Here is a 22,337-nt window from a genome sequence, read left to right as displayed (position 1 = left end):
GGACTTCATAAGGGAGAAATGCGGGGGCCATTGAAGCATTTTAATTAAGCAGAAGGGTGATATGATATGATTTAGGTTCTTAAAGAGATTCTTCTTGCACTTTGGAGAATGAATCAGATGTGGATGAGACTGGAAGCAGGGAGATTATTGCAATATGGCAGGTCAGAAATGATGGAGTCCAAGGAGTGAGGACAGAGAAAATAGCCAAATTTGGGATCACACAGGAGATGAAATTGACAAGTTTAATTTAGCAACTTACCAAACTAAAGTGTGCATCAAAAATGAGTTACTCCTACAGTATGGGAGAATATATTCATAAATGACAGATCTGATAAAGGGTTGACATCCAAAATATATAAAGAGCTCACCCATCTCAACAAACAGAAAGCAAATAATCCAATTAAAAAATGGGCAGAGGAGCTGAACAGACAGTTCTCCAAAGAAGAAATTCAGATGGCCAACAGACACATGAAAAGATGCTCCACATCGCTAGTCATCAGAGAAATGCAAATTAAAACCACAATGAGATATCACCTCACACCAATAAAGATTGCCACCATCCAAAAGACAAACAAGAACAAATGTAGGTGAGGTTGTGGAGAAAGGGGAACCCTCCTACACTGCTGGTGGGAATGTAAATTAGCTCAACCACTGTGGAAAGCAGTATGGAGGTTCCTCAAAAAACTCAAAATAGAAATACCATTTGACCCAGGAACTCCACTTCTAGGAATTTACCCTAAGAATGCAGCAGCTCAGTTTGAAAAAGACAGATGCACCCCTATGTTTATCGCAGCACTGTTTACAATAGCCAAGAAATGGAAGCAACCTAAGTGTCCAAAGTAGATGAATGGGTAAAGAATATGTGGTACACATACACAATGGAATATTATTCAGCCATAAGAAGAAAACAAATTCTACCATTTGCAACAACATGGATGGAGCTAGAGGGTATTCTGCTTAGTGAACTAAGCCAGGTGGAGAAAGAAAATTACCAAATGATTTCATTCATCTGTGGAGTATAAGAACAAAGAAAAAAACTGAAGGATCAAAACAGCAGCAGACTCACAGAACCCAAGAATGGACTACCAGTTACCAAAGGGAAAGGGACTGGGGAGGATGGGTGGGAAGGGAGGGATAAGGGGGAGAGGGAGAAAGGAGGCATCACGATTAGCATGTATAATGTGGGGCGGGGGGCATGGGGAGGACTGTACAACACAGAGAAGACAAGTAGTGATTCTACAGCATCTTACTATGCTGATGGACAGTGACTGTAATGGGGCATGTGGGGGGGACTTGGTGATGGGGGGAGCCTAGTAAACATAATGTTCCTCATGTAATTGTAGATTAATGATACCAAAATTAAAAAAAAAAAAAAAAAAAGAGAGAGGAGTTACATCAAAAGTTTCACTAAAATGTGTGTTTTCTATTCTACTTACTCCTGGAAAGGAGTATGTATGAAAATTCTGCTGTGAGTGATAGAAATAATCAAAGTTGTACCAAGTTTAAGTCTTTGGAGAAGAGGGAAACCTGAGATTACGAGAAGGCCAAATCTGGATCTCAGCAAGTTGGCTGAGTGGTTTATGGGTCTGCCCAGTCCAGGTAAGAAGCTGGTACAATACTGCCGGCATCCTACAAAGGCGATGCTAGGGTTGGCTGCTTTATGTCATCAGTTTAGACTGGACAGGCCCTTAGAAGGGTGCGTTCCCTGCACATTCCAGAGGAACAGTGCCTGGGGACCCAAGGCTGATGAGCTTGTGTTGCCAGGTACCCTGGGGCATAAGGCTGCAGCTGTTTGGCAAAGTTCCGTTACCATTTTAGGAACCTAGCAGATGCTTTTTGCAAACTGACATGGTTTTACTGACCACTTAAACAGCTTAGGGTTGGTATCTTTTAAGTTTTCTCTCCTTGTGATAACAATAATAGCAAATGTTAATCAAGTACTTAGCATATACGAGGCACTGTTCTAAGAAGTCTTCATGTATTAATGTAGTAAGTACAGAAGGACAGAAAGTTTGACTTGGAAAGAGCCTTCACTATTGTGACGGAAGGAGCTATGTGAGGAGAAATGACTAACTTTGCTATCTATTAATAGTGAGATCTCAAGTGAATTTTGTCCCTCTCCAGGCCCGTTTTCTTATCTGGTTAGGTGATGAGACAGATGAGAGATGAAGAACAGGTTTCCATGTGAATGCCAACTCTGAGCCACTTGAGCTGTCTGGGGCACTATGTTGAGTGGAATTCTGAGCCAGCAGGGCAAAGTGCCGCAAATCATTAGCAATGTCTGCCACCACAGGTATGGGAGCAGAGAGTTGGCATGCCACCTATTTGCCACCTTTGACAAACATGTCTAAGGTCTCTTCCTACTCAAAGTATTTGAATTCATGGCTCCAGTCCTACTGTCTAAGTGTAGCCTCTTTATAAATTAAAAAGAGAAAGAATAATAATTAGCTTAGGAACCCTGGATAGCTAACTTATGTCATTGAGAGTATTAGCCCTTGATAAGTAATTTTAATTTAATCTCAAGTCTGTTTATTCATCTACAGAATAAGCATATAATACTTAACCTGCAGTTATCTTAAGGATTAAATAAATATTAAAGCACCTAAAACAAAGAATAAATAAAATCTCTTTATGTGCTCATACTCAAACTGAATATTGGACCACTTTTAAGTAATGTGAGAACAGCAGGTTCTTTCCTGAAAAGATATTTCCATTTATCAAAATATGGTGTTCTTTTAAGGGATATGAACATTATGTTCAAGGCATCCCGTTTCTTACAAAAAAAGTTTTTGGAGGGAGCTCTTTTTCCCACAGTGACAATATGTAGATTTGAATAACTTCATCAAAGCAGGACTTCCCTTGATCAGCTAACTTCAAAATGCTCAGAGCAGACCCTGATGAGAATTCAAAAGGGACCCACTTTTCCAGCTATTTGGATTTGCTTGTGTGAACTAACAATTAGAACTTCTGAAGTAAATGTATTGATCACATGAGCTGGTAAGCAGACTTTGCAATGTGAATGAAATTCCCACACTGATGAACTTACCAATTTGTTTTTGTTCTTGGAGAATTTTGGAAGTAAATGAAATGTAAAAGAAAAATTCATGATATAAAATACTGAGTACCTTAATAATTTTGCAAAAGGAAGAGTACTGTTTTGACATAAATGTCAAAACATTTCTGATTTTGAGAAATAGGCTTTTTTTTAGACAGATGCACCCCTATGTTTATTGCTGCACTATTTACAATAGCCAAGATATGGAAGCAACCTAAATGTCCATCAGTAAATGAATGGATAAAGAAGATGTGGTACATATACACAATGGAATATTACTCAGCCATAAGAAGAAAACAGATCCTACCATTCGCAGCAACATGGTTGGAGCTAGAGGGTATTATGCTCAGTGAAATAAGCCAGGTGGAGAAAGACAAGTACCAAATGATTTCACTCATATGTGGAGTATAACAACAAAGGAAAACTGAAGGAACAAAACAGCAGCAGAATCACAGAACCCAAGAATGGACTAACAGTTACCGAAGGGAAAGGGACTGAGGAGGATGGGTGGGAAGGGAGGGATAAGGGTGGGGAAAAAGAAAGAGGGCATTACGATTAGCATGTATAGTGTGGGGGGGGCATGGGGAGGGCTGTGCAACACAGAGAAGACAAGTAGTGATTTTACAGCATCTTACTACGCAGATGGACAGTGACTGTGAAGGGGTATGTGGGGGGGACTTGGTGAAGGGGGGAGCCTAGTAAACATAATGTTCTTCATGTAATTGTAGATTAATGATACAAAAAAAAAAAAAAAGAAATAGGTTTTTTTAACAAAAATCCTCAAATCCCACTACTCAGAGCTAAACACTACTAACATTTTTAGCAATACCCTTCTAGTCTCTGCTTTATGTATGTATATTTGAAAAATAACCTTACATATATTACACCATATCATCTATCTATTGTGTCTCTATGGTATAGAATTACAACAGTTTCATTGTTATTGTTTATTCCTTCATAATCTAGATATGTTTTCATGTCAGTAAGTTGGACTAACAGTATTTTTCATGGCTAATAAACCATCCTCTTGCTTAACCACTTCTCTTCAGCATTTGGTTTGTTCCAGTATTTTGTTACCACCTACAGTGAGATGAACACTCTTGTACATACATCTTTGAACACTTGTCTGATTATTTCCTTATGACATTCCATGCTGAGTTAAAGGGAATATATTTTGATAATTATTGCCAGATTGTCATCCAAAAGGATAATTCCACTTTAAACTCTCATAAAAAGTATATGAGAGTGTTTATTTCCCAACATGCTTGCTTGGTGATTTTAAGACTTATCTACAAATTCTGACACTTTTCTCCCCTTCCCTTAATTCTTAAGGCCTTTTCTCTTGGGACACCGGTTCCTAGAGTCTTCATCTGCCAGGTGAGAAGTTCAGTGACCCTCAGAGACCATGAAAGGAGAGGTAGAGAGACGCTGGAGAAGCCCCAACTGTTTTAGCCACCAGCTGTTTGACCCTTCCCAGTTCAAACAACAGTCATGTGAGTGAAGAAGGCTTTGAGATTACAGCTCTACCCCCAGTTGCTGTCTGACTGCAGCTCCATGAGACCCTGAGCAAGAACTGCCCTGCTGAGTTCAGTCACCCTCAGATTCTTGAGCAAAATAACTGACTACGATTTTTTAAAGCCACTGTTTGGGAGTGGTTTGTTACACAGCAATAGATAACTAGAATAGATAGAGCAGATACAGAACAGATTAAAAAGAGCACTGTTTATTTAAAAAAGGTTTTTTTGCCAATTTGGTGAGCAAAAATTGTCATTTTTACTATTTTATTTACTATCTTTTTGACTATTTGTGAGGCTGAGTATTTTTTTCATGTATTAATTGATCAGTTGTATTCTTTGGTATAATTGACAATAATTAGCTGGCAAGGGTTCTTGGATTGTTAAGCTCTGTACCCTTTGCTTGTAAGATATAATGAGGATATTTCTTGTGGTTTGTCTTTTTCATGGTTTGTGTTTTTTTCCCCTTATATGGTAGTTTTATGTTATATGTTATTTTGCCTACATGAAAATCTCTCAAACTCCTTTATGTTTCTTACTTTTGATGTTCTGCTTAAGAAATTTGATCTACCCTAAGAGTATAAAAATATACACAGGAATTTCCTACTATGTTGTTTAATTTCTTACAATTAAGTCTTAATCCTTTAATAATTTATTTTGACCAAAGGTTTGAAGTAGAAATATAACTTCATTCCCTTCCCTGCCTTCTAAGTCTAACAGTTATCCTGACACCACTCATTAATCTGCCTTTCTGAAGGCAATTTGAAAGGCTATCTTTCTCATTTGAAATCTTTCCATGTATATCTGGACTTACATCTATCTAGACTATCTATTACTATCTTCTCTTCAACTATTCCTATCCTGGAACCATACTACTTTATTAAAAATATTGCCAAGGGAAAGTTTTGGTTAAAATTTTTCCTTAGAGAAGAAAAGCTCAGATATATGCTATTCTATAGGAAACCCAGAACTTGATCAAAGTAGCACATATTAAATTTTTAATTTCCTAACTGAAAAGTACCTTTTTTATACTGCTACCACTTACTTCATATTTTTATAAACCTTAAATTACTTTAATTTCATGGTTTGGAATTTAACAAAAAAACGACACAGCAACTTACTATCTTAGAATACTTTAATCACATCATTTTAAATTTAATAGATTAATTTCATAAAAATAGTGCTATGTATTTTCATATTTATAATACTCTTTCCATCTAAATAATTGGAGTATAATTCTTAACCAGGTCTAAGGTATATTTATGAGTAAATTGCTGATAAAGGACTCAGATAACTGGTTCAAATCAACAAAATATATATAGCAGACCCTATAATCAAAATCAGTATACCTAATATTTAAATGTGTATTAAGAAAATGCCTATATTAGGTACTACTTTTACATTATTGATGTATTAAGGATGATAGTTTGAAGTCCAATGCTTCTCATTCTTAAAGACATAACTACCTTAATTAATGGCTAATACTTAATTACTACCTCTTAGATAATAGCCACCAGCTTTGTAAAGTTATTCATTCTAGGGAGAACTTAGAAGAAAGTTCACTATTTTTCCTCAGTAAGAAGTGACTGTTATTTTTCGAAATTGGTTTTAATTATAAAGAATGATTTTTAATATCCTCAAAGAAACTTCTACTTGAAAAAAAAAGAAGACCATGTACTGGCACAAGAACAGAGCCACAGACCAGTGGAACAGAATAGAGACTCCAGACATTAACTCAAACATATATGGTCAATTAATATATGATAAAGGAGCCATTAACATACAATGAGGAAATGACAGTCTCTTCAACAGATGGTGCTGGCAAAACTGGACAGCTACATGTAAGAGAATGAAACTGGATCACTGTCTAACCCCATACACAAAAGTGAATTCGAAATGGATCAAAGACCTGAATGTAATTCATGAAACCATAAAACTCCTAGAAAAAAACATAGGCAAAAATCTCTTGGATGTAAACATGAGTGACTTCTTCATAAACATATCTCCCCGGGCAAGGGAAACAAAAGCAAAAATGAACAAGTGGGACTATAACAAGCTGAAAAGCTTCTGTACAGCAAAGGACACCATCAATAGAACAAAAAGGTACCCTACAGCATGGGAGAATATATTCATAAATGACAGATCTGATAAAGGGATGACACCCAAAATATATAAGGAGCTCACGTACCTCAACAAACAAAAAGCAAATAATCCAATTAAAAAATGGGCAGAGGAGCTGAACAGACACTTATCCAAAGAAGAAATTCAGATGGCCAACAGACACATGAAAAGATGCTACACATCGCTAGTCATCAGAGAAATGCAAGTTAAAACCACAATGAGATATCACCTCACACCAGTAAGGATCGCCACCATCCAAAAGACAAACAACACAAGTTGGCGAGCTTGTGGAGAAAGGGGAACCCTCCTACACTGCTGGTGGGAATGTAAATTAGCTCAACCATTGTGGAAAGCAGTATTGAGGTTCCTCCAAAAGCTCAAAATAGATACACCATTTGATCCAGGAATTCCACTCCTAGGAATTTACCCTAAGAAGGCAGCACTCTAGTTTGAAAAAGACAGATGCACCCCTATGTTTATCGCAGCACTATTTACAATAGCCAAGAAATGGAAGCAACCTAAGTGTCCATCAGTAGATGAATGGATAAAGAAGATGTGGTACATATACACAATGGAATATTATTCAGCCATAAGAACAGAGCCTACCATTTGCAACAACATGGATGAAGCTAGAAGGTATTATGCTTAGTGAAATAAGCCAGGCAGAGAAAGACAAGTATCAAGTGATTTCACTCATATGTGGAGTATAAGAATAAAGAAAAAAACTGAAGGAACAAAACAGCAGCAGACTCACAGAACCCAAGAAAGGACTAACAGTTACCAAAGGGAAAGGGACTAGGGAGGATGGGTGGGAAGGGAGGGATAAGGGCGGGTAAAAAGAAAGGGGGTATTACAATTAGCATGTATAATTAGCATGTGGGGGGGCATGGGGAGGGCTGTGCAACACAGTGAAGACAAGTAGTGATTCTACAGCATCTTACTATGCTGATGGACAGTGACTGTAATGGGGTGTGTGTGGGGGACTTGGTGAAGGTGGGAGCTTAGTAAACATAATGCTCTTCATGTAATTGTAGATTAATGATAACAAACAAACAAACAAACAAAAAAGACCATGTATCCTTTTACCTATGGACTTAAATAATACATTAAGAAATGTCCTAAAGATCTCAGTTCTCAGCTAAGCCTTGAACTAAGACTTTCTTATATGTCATAAAAAGGACTAAGGAACTATGTTTTTATTTATGTGTATGTTTCTAAGATCACAATAATTTATTAACATTTTAAAACATGTCAATTATGATATGCTCATAATTTACATTAGAATATACCCACAAGTTAGTTATTAAACTAGAATATGTGATTTCAACACATTTTCCACTGGAGTAATCCTGTTTTCAAACTGAGTTATCTTTTGTCACTTGCTTAAAACTTTTTATATTGTTTCAATATCCTTATTTGTTGATGGCATTTACAGTAAAGAGCGTTAAACTTATTAACTTATAAAACTCCTTAAAAGTCGCATAGTTTGAGTGGAAAGAATACTGATCACAGGTCAGAACTGGTGCTTGCGGGAGGGAGGTGGTAATCACACCCACTGCTTCTAAAAATTCATGGTAGCTCAAGAGGCCACTGCTACTTTCTTGGATGCATTATCTCCAGAGTCAACAAAGGGCAAGTACTAACTTTATTTAAAGAAAATTTAGAGAAAGAGAACTATAGTTTAATGCAAACTAAAAAATATAAGCTTAAAAATATTATCTACCCAAATTCAGACAGTTACCATGTATTATCTTAGTGCCCATCTTGGTTCAGAATTTCATCTGTGAAAGAACAATGTTAAAACAAGCAAGCACACCTGCTGATTCACTGGAGGCCATTTTACTTTTCCGTTTTGTGTCTGGTAGAGGTTGGTATGGTCTTTGTCTCACAGGCTCATCACCTTGGATAGCTGTTAGATCATGCATACTGAAACTTCGTAAGCGTTCAGTTATTGCTCCTTGGCTCTATTTAATAGAGAAGCAACAGATTCAAGAAAAAAAATACACTTAAAAATATTTAATATGCTTACATTTAAATTTCCCCCAATATTTTACCATGAAACTTAACTGATTTTATTCTGAAACTTTCAGAAAAGCTCAAAGAACTTACACAGTGGATACACACATATCGCTTACATTTTGCTATATTTTCTTTATCACAGATCTACCATCTATCAATCCATTTTTTAAAAATTGGAGCAAAGTTGATATATAATATTATATTGGTTTCAGATGTAAAAATAGTGACTTGATAATTACATACATAAAATGCTTTCAAGGTAAGTTGTAGACATCAGTACATCCACTCTCAAGTATTTCAGCTTTATATTTAATTTTAATATGTAAGAAAAGTATGATAAGCTTACTGTTTGAGTAAAAAGCATCAATAATTTTGCTCTCTCCTAAAACTAGCACTCTGGGTATGATTTAGAAGAACTTCTTAAAATAAAAGAGATACTGTTTTTTAAAGCTAAGCTAAGTCAGGGATGGTAATGGCTGTAGTTAGAACAAGGTAAAAAAATATTTAAGAGCCAAAGAATCTTGGATATGAAATAATATTTAGTTAACAAATTCAGTACCTGGCAATGCATATCTACTACTAAACAATTTGACTTTAAGTCATTTTAAAGCCCTAACAATATGACAGACACTGGGCACATGTGTATATTTAAGTTTAAATTAACTAAAAGTAAATAAATGTAAAAATTCTATTCCTTAATTGCACATTTCAAATGCTCAATAGCCGCATGTGACTGGTAGCTACTGTAATGAATAGTGCAGATACAGAACATTTCCAACACTGCAGAAAGTTCAATGATTTCATCAATGCACAGCTCTGAAAAGGACCTTTCTTAAGTTTTCAGACAACTATATTCCTCCTCAAAGTATGAAAAGAAAAAAATAATTTCTAAATTTACCCACTTTGAAAATTTGCATGGTATACAGATGACTCATTTCTTATTTATAGCTGGATTAGAATATTCTTCTGAAGGCTTTTTCTTACAAATTATTTCTTCTCACATATGTGAATTTATGATTGCTTCTAGTTATAATGTTACCATAGAAACTCATCCATAATGGTTCATCTCAAAATTTCAAAGCCTAAGGCACTACAAACATTTAAATGTTACTACTAGCATGTACTTAACACTGAATTAAAAGGTCTTGATTCATGAGTCTTGATTCAGCTATCCTGAGTTAGTGATGATACCATGTTGTGTTAAAGCCAAACACCATTTCTATACCCCATTTAAGCTTTGTATTTCTACCATATCTTTTGAATTGTGGAAAGGAATTATTAAAGGGTATATTCCTCAATAAAAATAATTGGGTTCTACACATCTTTGAATTTTCTTGGCATGATTTGGTTAATTACTTTCTTACTCTTTATTATATATCATTTACTTCTTCAACAGATAGGTGACAGAAGACTTTGAAGACACAGTAACTGGTCACAGACGACCAGTGCTCATCTAAAACAGACGCCTCTTTTCTCAGAACTGTCATTTGCTTTATCCCACTTTTGTATTTCTGTGCCCTCTCACAGCAATTCTTGATTTACCCACTGCCAAACAGATGATAAATGGCATACACTTCTATGATAGCTTCTACTGACTCAGGTGCAATTTCAAAGCCCAGCTGTAACTTCCAAACCCTCCCACTCACAAAAGAACATCTTAGAATACAAATGAGTCCAAGTGCCATTGAATCAATATAGATTCATATAATCTATAAACATTGGTATCTTTAATGAGTATAATCAACTAATTGCTTAGGGCATAGCTCACAAATGAACTCATGCATTATGATTAGCTCTATTGTTGTCTTGTGTATATTTTGCCTCCAGAGCAAGATTTTAACAAACTTAAAAGGAGAATGACAGTTAGTAGGCTTCTTCTACGCTCCTAGTGTGCCTGGTATGGAACTGATACTGGCCATGCAATAAATAAACTAAATACTCCTTTTAATTCATTACTCTTGACTGCTAGAGAATTCTTCATAGCAGTGTGTTTGTTTTAATGTAAACTGTGGCATTTATATGTAGAGGTTCATTAGCAAACTACAGGTACAGTCATGGGTATCTACATGGGTAGGCTACACAATCCACCAGGTTTAAATCAAGGATGGGCAAGGACCAACCCTGAGGTAGCTGGGTGATTGGGTGATCTACTTATAGCCTGGATTTTAATGTAGCTCTTGAGTAACCAACCCTATAGTCCCAAGTATTATCAATACCCTCAAGGATTAACAGAAGGCCAGGTACCTTAGGTAAAAGCAAAAAGGGACTATGTACCCTCTTTGAGACTCAACACTTCAAAGCCATTACCACTTTGAGAAAGAGGGGTTTCCACTGTATATTTTCTTATGGGCCCAGAATAGAACTAATATGGGAACAGAAAATTAATGTAGTATTGTGAACTTTAAAAGCATTACTTGAAAGAAGTGTACTTACACAATAATCACATTTAAAGGCAGACCTATTCCCTCCAATTTTTCAATTTTTATATCCTAAGCACAAAAAGTCCATTAATAAAGGAATTATGTTTGCAATAGAATGTTAAGTGGAAAGTACCTCCCTGTTACCTCAGAATTCTAAATCATATGCATAATATGGTTGCAAGTATGTAGTGTGTTATAAGTAGACAGAAAAATACCCCAAAATGAGAACAGTATAATGCTTAAGCATATTGGTTGGGTGATTTTTTTTTTTCAATAATTGAGTTCATATTAGAAAGTTAGTCATAAATAGTACAGTGAAGTTTTAATTCTAACATAGTGGACTATGAGAATTTCTGATTTATTTCCTACTCATTTTTCCTGTATTTACTCCCTTACACCTATTATTATAAGAAAAACTATTTACTATTTTGAGAGCACCAATAGGAAAGTATAGCCATTTGTCAATAATAATGCTAAAAGGTTTTGAGGTTTTGTTTAAATTAATAATGCTTTACTTATTTTCTTCTATTTGGTTTATACAACATTAAGCCAAAAGTCTAAGAAAAATGAGGAAGTGTTCTAGTATGGGGAGAAAAATATGTGTGGCAACAGCAGTCATAGTCAATAAGGAGGAAGGGAGTTTCCATCTGTAAGGTAATTCTATACCCCAGCATTTTAGATCCTATTCTCTGCAGAACTGTTTGTACACTGTTTACATTAAAATCAATCCTAAAAATTGATGAGAAAATAACAAAGATTATGATGCAAATATAAGAGTCAAAGTAATTAAAAACAGTATTTTGTAGAATATTTTACATCAAAACTGATCATCATTAGCAGAAGTGTTTTTAAACCCTTCAGATAGCTCAGAGTGATCAGGGTTTGAATTTGATTGGTCGCAGACTATCCAGTTAAGAAAATGAGAACACTGTAGGAGCTGGCCGGGTTGGGGTGTGGGTGTCTAGGTCCAGATCTAACACATTCATGCTTTGAGAAGGATTCTTCAGCTGAGAAATAATAAATAGGTCCCTGTGTATGTATGACTAATTCTAATTTTTTTAAACCAAACAATGCTGCCTTTGCTTAAATACTTCATTTCCTGGTTAAACATTATATTAAAATTACTGCATTTTGTGTTAAATAAGGGGAATTCACTATGCTTTTTAGCATCTTTGTATAAAAGCTTCAACCTATCCACATTTTTTATTAAGATTTAAAAACATAACCAGTAATGCTTAATAACCTTACAAGCACACAATCTTTTACAGAATAATTCTTACTACACTGTTTCAGTAGTGAGTGGTGATTGAACTATTTCTTTTTGATGTTTGACATATTACATAATAATTTCTGATAAGGTCAGTTCCCAGTTTTTAGGGAAATCTCTTTCTCCCTGTGGGCATTTAACAAATTAATCTGTTCAAGCCTAGAATGAAACTGACTGTATTTGCATTAAGTGAATAATACAGTGGTTTTAAGATTAAAATAATATATATTGATAGAACATTTCAACAGAGAAAAAAAGTTATTTGTAACCCACCAGCAAAACTACCTACACATATTTATATATCCTTTTAGCTTTTTATGACTCATACTTTTAGAGCAGGGTTTTTCAGCCACAGCACTGTTGCTATTTGGGGCTAGAAAATTTTTTGTTGGTGGACTGTAGGATATTAAGCAGCATCCCTGACCTCTTACCTCCCTAGATGAAAGTAGCAGCACCTTGCCCCCCTCAGTTGTGACAACCCAAAATATCTCCAGACATTGCCAAATGTCCCTTTGGGGTGCAACTGCCCCCATTCCCCACCAGCTGAGAACCACTGTTTTAAAGATATAAGAGATTTCAGACATCAGTTTTCATCTCCTCCTTTTATAGGTAAGAAAATTAATCCTTAGAGAGATCAGTGCAACAATTTGTCCAAAATCTCAAGGCTAATATGTGGCAGCATCAGGGCTAAAAAATGCAGATAAACTAGACTAAGAGAATTCCATACTCATCATAACATTCTGCTTCCCTAGATTTTAGGGAAAATACTATGACCTTTCTTTTCCATTGTCTGGACAAATGCTCTCTTTTAGTGGATGATATTAAATGGCTAAATATCCTCAAATCCTTTTTCATAAACAGAAAGCCATTAAAATACAGACAGTAAGATGTCAGGATTTTGGGCCTCATCACCATCATTAAAAGTTAATTAGATTTCACCATTTTACCTGTCAGGCTTTAATTTTTGTGATATCTGATTTTTTGGTAATGTGTGCTAAAGAAGTCACCAAGAAAAGGCTGCCACAAAAAATTCAGAGATATGTACTACAACTAATAATATTTTCTTCATATGTCCTTTACCTGGCAGTAGTGTGGCTCATTTGTACAAAAGCCACCTGCATTTCTCGTGAAAGCTATGGAATGGTGAACATCCTCAGCAAAATCCTTGAAGGTCCTTCATATGTTTATGCTTTGCTCAGCCAAAATAAACTTGTACACTGACCTTGTGAACAGATGCCCAGTAATGAGGTCATAGAACTGAGTAACATTTTCAGAAAATTGCTTTACGGTGTAATAAATGTTCTGATTAGATTCTTATTTTCATCTATAACATGCTCAAGTGGTTCAACCTGGAAAACCTAGTCAGGGGTATTACTGATTTTTAAAGGTCACACCAAGAGTCCAATCATTTTTACCCTGAAAGATATTTTTAACAAACTATATGATGTAAAAATCTTAAATTAATTCTTGAGTCTTACTATTGGCTTTCTTGCAGTTTCTCCTTAAACTTGACCTATTTCCTATTTCAGTTTCAATTTACTCTTCAGTATGAAGTGTCTGGTTCAGTGATTCTTCCATCGCAGTGCCTTTCTCTGACCTCTCCAGAGATGAAACTAATTTCCCCTACTTGAAAATAGGCACAGTACAACTTGAGGCAAATACTATTAACATGGTATTATGTTTAGCATACTTAATGTCTATTGCTACTGGATAAAATCCAGGATGGTTGATGCCAACATTCCTGTGTTCATGCTGAGAATGGCAAGCTACTTCCCTCATAAACAGTGATCTTGATAACAAAAGGATCACCACATCACAGAGAAGGGAAAGTTCCAAGATGAATTCAGACCACAGGATATGTGTTTGTTTTGCAATGGTAACTTAGATGATTTTTATGCTGTTTCATGTCTTTGAAGTGGGGAGGTGGTTTTAAGATGTTAAATATATAAATAAAAACAATGATTCACAAAGAAGAAAGCCAGATAAATATAAGTATAGGATTGCTTTTATAGCCTCTCTACAGAAAGGTGTTTCTGTGAGTTAATGCTTACTTTAATTATGGAGGGCAAAGGGAGTATTCTTAACAACCAAAGATGCCATGAAATTCAGCTAGTGAATACAGACATTCAGCTAAACAGTAGCCTGTGAGGGTAGTAACTGTACCTATCTTGTTCATTACTGCATTCCTACTACCTACCATGCAGCTGGCATTAAACAAATAGATGTTGAATAAATATGCAGGATGCTAAATACTGGTGGCAGCAAAGTATACAGTAAAAATGAATGAGGAGAGAATGAGGATGAGATAATACAGTTGGGATTTCTGGTTCCCCAGATAGAGGGTTTAAAGGTAATAAATGTAAGTAAAAGTAGCATAATATTCCCCAAACTAGTCACAATATGTAAGAAGGTGTCTCACAGAGTAGTAAGATTATGAACCATACTTAAGTGTTACAGGGAGGAGGAAAAATGGGATCTGTAGACTTCTATGTTTCTCAAAACAGTGTTCTAAAATGTCTGTATTTTCTAAGCCATTTTTCAAGTTGAAATATAATTTTCCCTTTTTTTGTCATAAAATTATGTTGAATGATGCCTTTAAATACAGAAAATTCAGAAACATCTTCTTTGAGATTTAAATAAATATGTGTACTTCATGTGTAAAGTCAAATAATGCCAAATTTTATAACAAAAGAAAGCAGTAAGCTTTCTTGTGTTTTTCCTTGGTCCTTCTCCTCTCCACCCACTGCAGGCATCATGCAAAACCCTTCACTTCCCTATCTGACAGATGAGGACTTTAGTTCTCTTCCACCTCCTTTTCTCCTTCTCCTGTATTCCCAAAAGGACAAAAATCACAGTTTTTCAACTACAGTCTGTGTTCACATGATGATGATTTAAATGTTTTGCTGTTGGACTGTCAGGCTCCATTATTATATTGCCTTATTTATATATAACTTTTGTTTTTTTTCAGAGTTAACAATTACCCCATTTTTTTCTCATATTCGTTTGCATAGTCATCCTACGCTCTCCCTCTTCACACTACCTCCCTCTTCACCATTTCTCATGGTGCTCAGGGCTGATGTGCAGCTGCTCCATCACCACACCTGCTGTCTTCTGACTGGTCACAGCATGTGTTGACTGGTTTATGTATCATCCTTGGAGAGGATTAAACCTACTAGACAGTCTCATTTCCATACTTTTCCCAAAGACACCTGTCCTGGCACCCTTCACCCATCACATCTGATTTTGGTCAGTCTCACTCTGGACTTGCTGTGTGGCATTCATTCTGGGAATTCCTGTCACCTCCCTTCTGTGTTGGATACCCCTGCATCCCGGGTGTTTCCTTTTTAAAACATTATTCCCTAACTTTGGCAGACCGTATCTACCCTGACAAAGGATGCACAGGAAGTAAAGTTTGTGGCTCTGCATGCTTAAACAAACAAAAAAAGATTTAATTTAAGATCACACATGACTGAGAGCCTGACTCTTACAGAATTTGAGGGTAAAAATTATTAAGGTGTCATGGCTAGTATTACTCATCTGTCTTCAAGCTTCCATTATTGCTACTTAGAAATTTAAAGTCACTCTGATTCTTGATCAATTGAGTGTGACATACCTTTTATCTTTGGAATCTTTGGAACCTTTAAGAATTCTTTCCTTATCTCTAGTGTTTTGGAATATTCCAATGACCTTGCGTAAAGTCAGTCTTTTTCTCATTCATTGTGCTGGGTATTTTGTGGGCCCTTTCAGTCTGAAGATTCATGTCCTTCAGTTCTGAGAAATATTATTGTATTATTTCTTTGACAAATGTATCTATTCTCTCTTGTAGAATTTCTAGTTGTTGAATGTTGAATCTCCTAAATCTTTCATAGTATATATGGAAATCAGGAATGTATTTACATTAAGCAAGAAATAAAAAATCAACTTCCACAATTGAAAATAGTCCTTAAATAAGATGAAAATTTTGCCATTTTAGTATACGTTTATATACTAATAAAAGGAAAGCCAAATAGCAGCAAACTATACATTAAAGTGCTGACAGTTAGTAATCATTAATAATACAATTGTTTTACACATCTAGTGCTGCATAGTTAAGTTTCCAATTAATCCTCAATGTAATGCTTCTAGGTATATCATATAAATATAATTTTGATTTTTAATTTTGTTGATCGTATATTAATTGTTGTACTTGAGCCAGAGATCATTCTGAAAGTGAAGACTCATTCTGGGAATTCCATTTGACATTTTACATCTCTCCACCATTGCTATTAATATATAATCACCTCTTAATTAGAATACTTATTTCTATAACATTGTTGTCTTAGTTCAAGATAACTAAGTTGAAAAAGCTTAACTCAGAAGCTGGAATATCATTTAGTCTCAATTTAACTTAATAGCAGCAAACTCAAATTTTTACTTGAATGGAGATACAGACGTGATATATATTAATGTTTTATGGACTCCTACTATATTTTGGCAAGCAATGTGCTTTTATTTTATGCTCTCACAGATAAGTATATTATCCCCATTTCACATGAAGCAATTAAGGAATATAGAAGTTAAATAAATCACCAACAGTTATTTAGAAAGTCATACTCAGCACTTTCTGGATTTCAAGCCTATTTTCTTTCCATATACCACACACCAAAATCAATTATGCTATGGTATTTAAAATAAGCCACACTGAATACTACATGCAAAGAAATCTAAAAGCCATAATGCAAGTTTTCACAGATGGCACTCATTTGATAACTTGGCTTGCAAAACACAACACATGACATTAGTAATTGGCTAAGTAAAATCTCAAGTTTTAAGAACAGAATTTTTTCATGCCTTATTTGGAATGATCAGTTACCTCAAATTGGTTGAAGGAGGGGTGCAGAAGTAAGCCAGAAATCCTACCAAGATATTGCCATCGAGAGAGAGAGAACACCAAAGACAGAGAAAGAAAGAATGGTCATCTTTACTAAAGGTGATTTACTCAAACCTATTTTAAGGTCATAAAGTAGGAAAATTATGACAAAATAACAGTACCAGGTATGGTTTATTTATTAACTAGCTCTCATTTTATGATCAGTTAAGTTTCAAAATATTGACTAGTTATAGAAAGTATGTGTTAAAATGTTTTTTAAATTATCTGCTTGTTCTTTCTAGCATTACAAAAATAAATAGAAAGCAAAATTCTGCAAAAATTTTATAATGATCTGAAATAAAAAGCCACCCTACTTTATCCACTGAGTTAATGTGAAATTGGATAAAAAATGTATATAAAAAATTACCTTTACTGCTGCAGTAACAGCGGCAGTCGCTGCTAAGTTTAAACCTTGCCGCCCAAAGTTTACCATGGTCTCGTAGCCTCGTTCCTTTGCTTGTACAATATAATCATCAATCTCCTGGAAGAACAAACAAATCCACAGATATTAATTTTATTTAAAAATAATGTCAAGAAACCAAGTAGTAGGACTTTTCCCCTTTAATATAAGTTTCACTCATTTTAAATATGTCATGGTGTACATTTCTAATAAGTGATTTGTGGAAATAATTTATATATCTTACCCTTTCCTTTGAAGAAAGAAGTGGATGAAGGAATTTTCTATATATTAAACTTGCTCCTTTGGTATAGGGAGAAAGCAGCCATATGACGAAAGCAATCTTAAGCTCATAGTACAGAGGGAACCTAAAAAGAGAAAATTTGAAAAAACTGCTGATGGAAATGAACTATAAACAATGAGGAAATCAACAAAAAAAAGCACTTTTAAAAAGTTCAGTCATTGTGTTAGGTTTTTGCAGGTAAAAGTGAGTGATCAGGACCGCACCACCCAGTTATTCCACTTACAGGAAATATACCTGCAGAAAAGAAAATCCTGATTCAAAAAGATATATGCACCCTCATGTTTATCACTGCATTGTATATAATAGCCAAGATATGGAAGCAACCTAAGTGTCCGTCAATAGATGAATGGATAAAGATGTGGTACACATACACAAAAAAAATATTATTCAGCCATAAAAAGAGAAAGAAATCCTGGCATTTGCAACAGCATGGATGGACCTGGAGGGTATTATGCTCAGATAAATGAGTCAGGAGGAGAAATACAAATACCATATGATTTCAATTATTTGTGGAATAAAAAAAAACCCAAAATGAACAAAATAGCAATAGACTCTTGGACACTGAGAAGTTGCTTGTGGTTACCACGTGGGAGGGGTTGGGATGGGTGGGTGGGTGTGAAGGGTGAGGGAGATCAAAGAGCACAAAAATTCTCAATCATAATATAAGTTGATCAAGAGAATGGCAGTACAACATGGAGAATATAGCCAATGATTCTGTAACATCTTCCTGTTGACAAATAGTAACAACACTAGTGGAGGTGGGGATTTAAAAATATAGGTAACTGTTGAACCACTGTATTGTATACTTAAACCAATATAAGATTGTATATCAACAATACTTCAATAAAAAAATATTATTCCCACTTATCTGAGCCATGATAACATTTACTTCTCTGCATAACTCTTTTTTTTCCTTGAAGTTAATTATTTCCATGTTTATAAGTTTGTTGATTTTTTTGTGCTTATATCAGGGGTCAGCAACCTAGAGTTCATGGGACAAATTCAGCCTGCTACCTGTTTTTGTAAATACATTTTATTGAAACACACACACACAAACACACACAAAGTGAGTGATCAGTGACACAACTATGTTTGAATCTGTGAATTAATCTCCTTAACTATACATCAGCTAACCAAGTGACTTGATCCTTGCAGAGATGTAGACCTTCTAGCACAAGATATTCTGTTTAAGCAAGCCCAGGCAAGCTGCCAACTGACTGTGGTAGTTCAGAAAGGGCATTAATAGCATTTAGCCAGGGCAGTAAGGTACACCCACCATGTCTGCACAGCCCAACTGCCATGGCGGCACTTGACGTACCTCCAAGCATCAGGACTCAACTTCACATGCTCCAAGTGCACAATGTTATCGACTACACCTATCTCCCTCTCCTTCCTAGAACTCCCAGAAAATTTCCTCTCTAATCCCATTTGGCCAGAATTGCAGCACTTTGCAGACCTAAGTCATCCACTTGCAAGGGAGATGGAACTACCATTGTGGTAGATTGGTATCTAAGGTATATATATACCTGTGCCCTCTTCCACGTGACTTTGCAGTGCCTTCCCAGAAGGCCAAGTGCATTTCCTCAGGCAGTGATTGGGGGATTAGCCATGTGACCCTCTTTAGCCAGTAGAATATGGGTTGGACATATGTCACATGCAAGCAGAAGCTTTAAATGCCCTTTCTCCCTCATCCCAACACCCCCAACCTCTTGGTTTAAACTCGTGCTCTCTGCTATGAGAACAACTGCTTCTACAGCTTCAGTCCTGAAATGAAAAGACACTTAAAACTGAGCTGAACCCAGCAAAGCTACAGCCAACCATTTGCCGTCAAATAGCTTAAGCAAGAAATAAATACGTTTTCCTAAGCCACTGTGCTTTTAGGGTTCTTTGTTGCCACAACATGATGTTAACTCATCCATCATGAGGGGCCTGTCACCTTGTGGTCCATGAAGTATTAAGATACATGATAACTGAACAGATCTGGGTTCTTCTGATGAGGCAGATGGGCAGGGGACAGTGAGGAACGACTATTGTATAGTCACCATAGGGTCCCTGCCACAGTGCAATTAGAGGAGTGTCTGAATTTCCATTGCATGGTAAATGTTTTCTTCTTGTCCACTTTTTCATAGTGCATATATGTTACATTTGCAATCAGAAATAAAGAAATCTCTTTAAAAAGAGAACTTTGAAACTTAAGAGACCTAGCATGGTTTGTTATCTGTGTTCTGTCCCTTAAAAACAACCAGCCAACTCTCCCCTAAACACCTACACCAAAAACTTAGAAATAAATGAGCTTTGGGACAGAGGAATGAAAACTTACATTTCAAATCAGAAAGAAAGATGGGTTCAAATACAGAAAAGTTCATAAATAAGGGCAAGTTGTCAAGAACATTTAAGTCAGATGACTTCTATTTTTTCCTATTAATTCAATGTGACCTAATGTGCTGTGAGAAGATGACAAGAATAGCAAAGTCATAAAAACCGTTTATGGAGAGAATAGCAAATGTTTGAAACAGATACAGGAGGGAATGGAAGGAGCAAGAAAAAGGAATGGGGAGGTTCAAATTGTTAACTCTAGTAGCTAATTTTTTTGGCTGCATATAGTAGCAGTGGAAAAGAAGTAAAGAAGGGCTAATTGAGGCTGAAGGTTTGTGCACCAAGGGAGGTTGAAGGTACCAGTAAGATAGTAAGTCTAAAGATTTTGAAAGAAGGGTTTCTCCAAGTGATGTCAAGGTTTAGATGGTAATGCACTACTGAAGCACAAGAAGATTTAAGTTGTTTATTAAGTATTGTTTCTCAGTAAAATGTTAAATCTTTAAGGGTGTAAACATGCTTTAATTTTGTTGCAGCTATTCGGAACAGAGCAGCCTAGTTGGTGTTGAGTGGGTGTCCACATGGATGTTGACATCATTCAGTTTGAATGCGTGCAGGTGAGAATTTTAAGGATGGGGAGGGAGTGCTGAAACCAGATGTTGCAAGCTTCAAAAGAGGAATCCTTCAGGAAGTGATAAAGAGAAAAAGCCCCAAATCAGTCATCAGCCTGGAAAAAGGATAATGACAAAAAAGTTTCTCTATTCCATGATACTAAAAGGGATGTGGGAGGTGGGCAGGAATGGCACATGGGGAAAAGAATGAGCTGCTTTTATTTGAAGGAGACTCTAAGGAAAGTAATGCTCTTACAGGGAAACCAGATAGAGAAAATGAGACACTGGATAATTAGGTAACGATCAGATTCACTTAGTTAACAGTAAGAAAAGGGTAAGAACTCAGGATACCTGATAACAAGTCTGCAGTCTGGCCCTTTCTCAGTGGTAGAACTTACCAAGCAACTGTTTGATCTGCTATAGTTTCAATCACAGTATAAAGGGCAAAAACAATCCAGTACATCATCCATCGAACCTGGAAATAATAAAAAATAGTTATGAAATAATAGAGTAAAACTATTTGCAACTCTGAATAATTATGTAAATATATTTGTTTCTAGATGTATAGTATGTTAGATCAAACATAAAAAGCAATGGATTAATTCCCAGCAGGTTTTATGTCTGAGTTCCTCACATCACTAAATCAACAGTCTTGGGATACAAGAATCAAACAGCAAATCTATAGACCTGACACAATATGATGTAGGAATCTGAATGAAAGAATTGGATGAATAGAATATATTTTCCTTAACTAGAAGAAAATTCTTTGAAAGATCTTATTCTTATCTTAAGCCTGAAACCACACATCCTTTTCCTTCTTCTGCTCCAATACCACAATGGTAATTGCAATACAGTGAATTTTTGTATCTGCCCCCAAATTCATTATGCTGAAATCTTAACCTCAAATGTGTATTAGGAGGTGGGGCCTTTGGGAGGTGATGAGATCCTGAGAGTGGAGCCCCAGGAATGGGAGTAGTATCTTTCTAAGAGGGCTCTCTTGACTCTTCTACCTTGTGAGGACACAGTAAGACATCCATCTATAGACCAGGAAGTAGATTCTCATCAGATACCTAGTCGGCCAGCACCTTGGTCTAGGTTTCCCAGGCTCCAGAGCTGTAGGAAATCTATGGTACTTTCATTGCTGAATGGACTAGGACAGCAGTTCAAGACATTTTCACCTCTTGCCTGCAACAGAGTGTCCTAACTGGTCTGTCAGACTCGTGGTGTCTCTTTGTGCTGATACTTTTCATAGAATGTTGCTAGATTAATATTTCTTGAACTTATTCCCTCAGATTTACACCATTCCTCCTATGTGAATACATGGACTCTCCTATCTCTCAAATAGATTGGATTTTCATTAAAAATTAGAATGTCTGCTCTTCTGTTCAATATTATAATAATAGCTAA

At 35.9% G+C, this 22,337-nt stretch overlaps 1 protein-coding gene across 2 annotated transcripts in view; it reads right to left on the bottom strand.

Annotated features, from left to right (window-relative positions):
• Window positions 1-22,337, bottom strand: part of REEP3 (receptor accessory protein 3) — a 100,056-nt gene that overhangs the window by 6,839 nt on the left and 70,880 nt on the right. For both annotated transcript variants that reach the window (XM_036895103.2, XM_057505907.1), the window contains exons 3-6: window positions 21,329-21,405; window positions 17,950-18,070; window positions 17,673-17,786; window positions 8,507-8,654 (exon numbers count right to left, since the gene is read on the bottom strand). In XM_036895103.2, the coding sequence (XP_036750998.2) occupies window positions 8,507-8,654; window positions 17,673-17,786; window positions 17,950-18,070; window positions 21,329-21,405 (460 nt within the window). The remainder of the gene's footprint in view (window positions 1-8,506; window positions 8,655-17,672; window positions 17,787-17,949; window positions 18,071-21,328; window positions 21,406-22,337) is intronic.

Source organism: Manis pentadactyla, chromosome 8 (assembly GCF_030020395.1).
Source record: "Manis pentadactyla isolate mManPen7 chromosome 8, mManPen7.hap1, whole genome shotgun sequence".
In the NCBI taxonomy this organism is placed as follows: domain Eukaryota; kingdom Metazoa; phylum Chordata; class Mammalia; order Pholidota; family Manidae; genus Manis; species Manis pentadactyla.
This window is presented reverse-complemented; position numbering and strand designations above follow the sequence as displayed.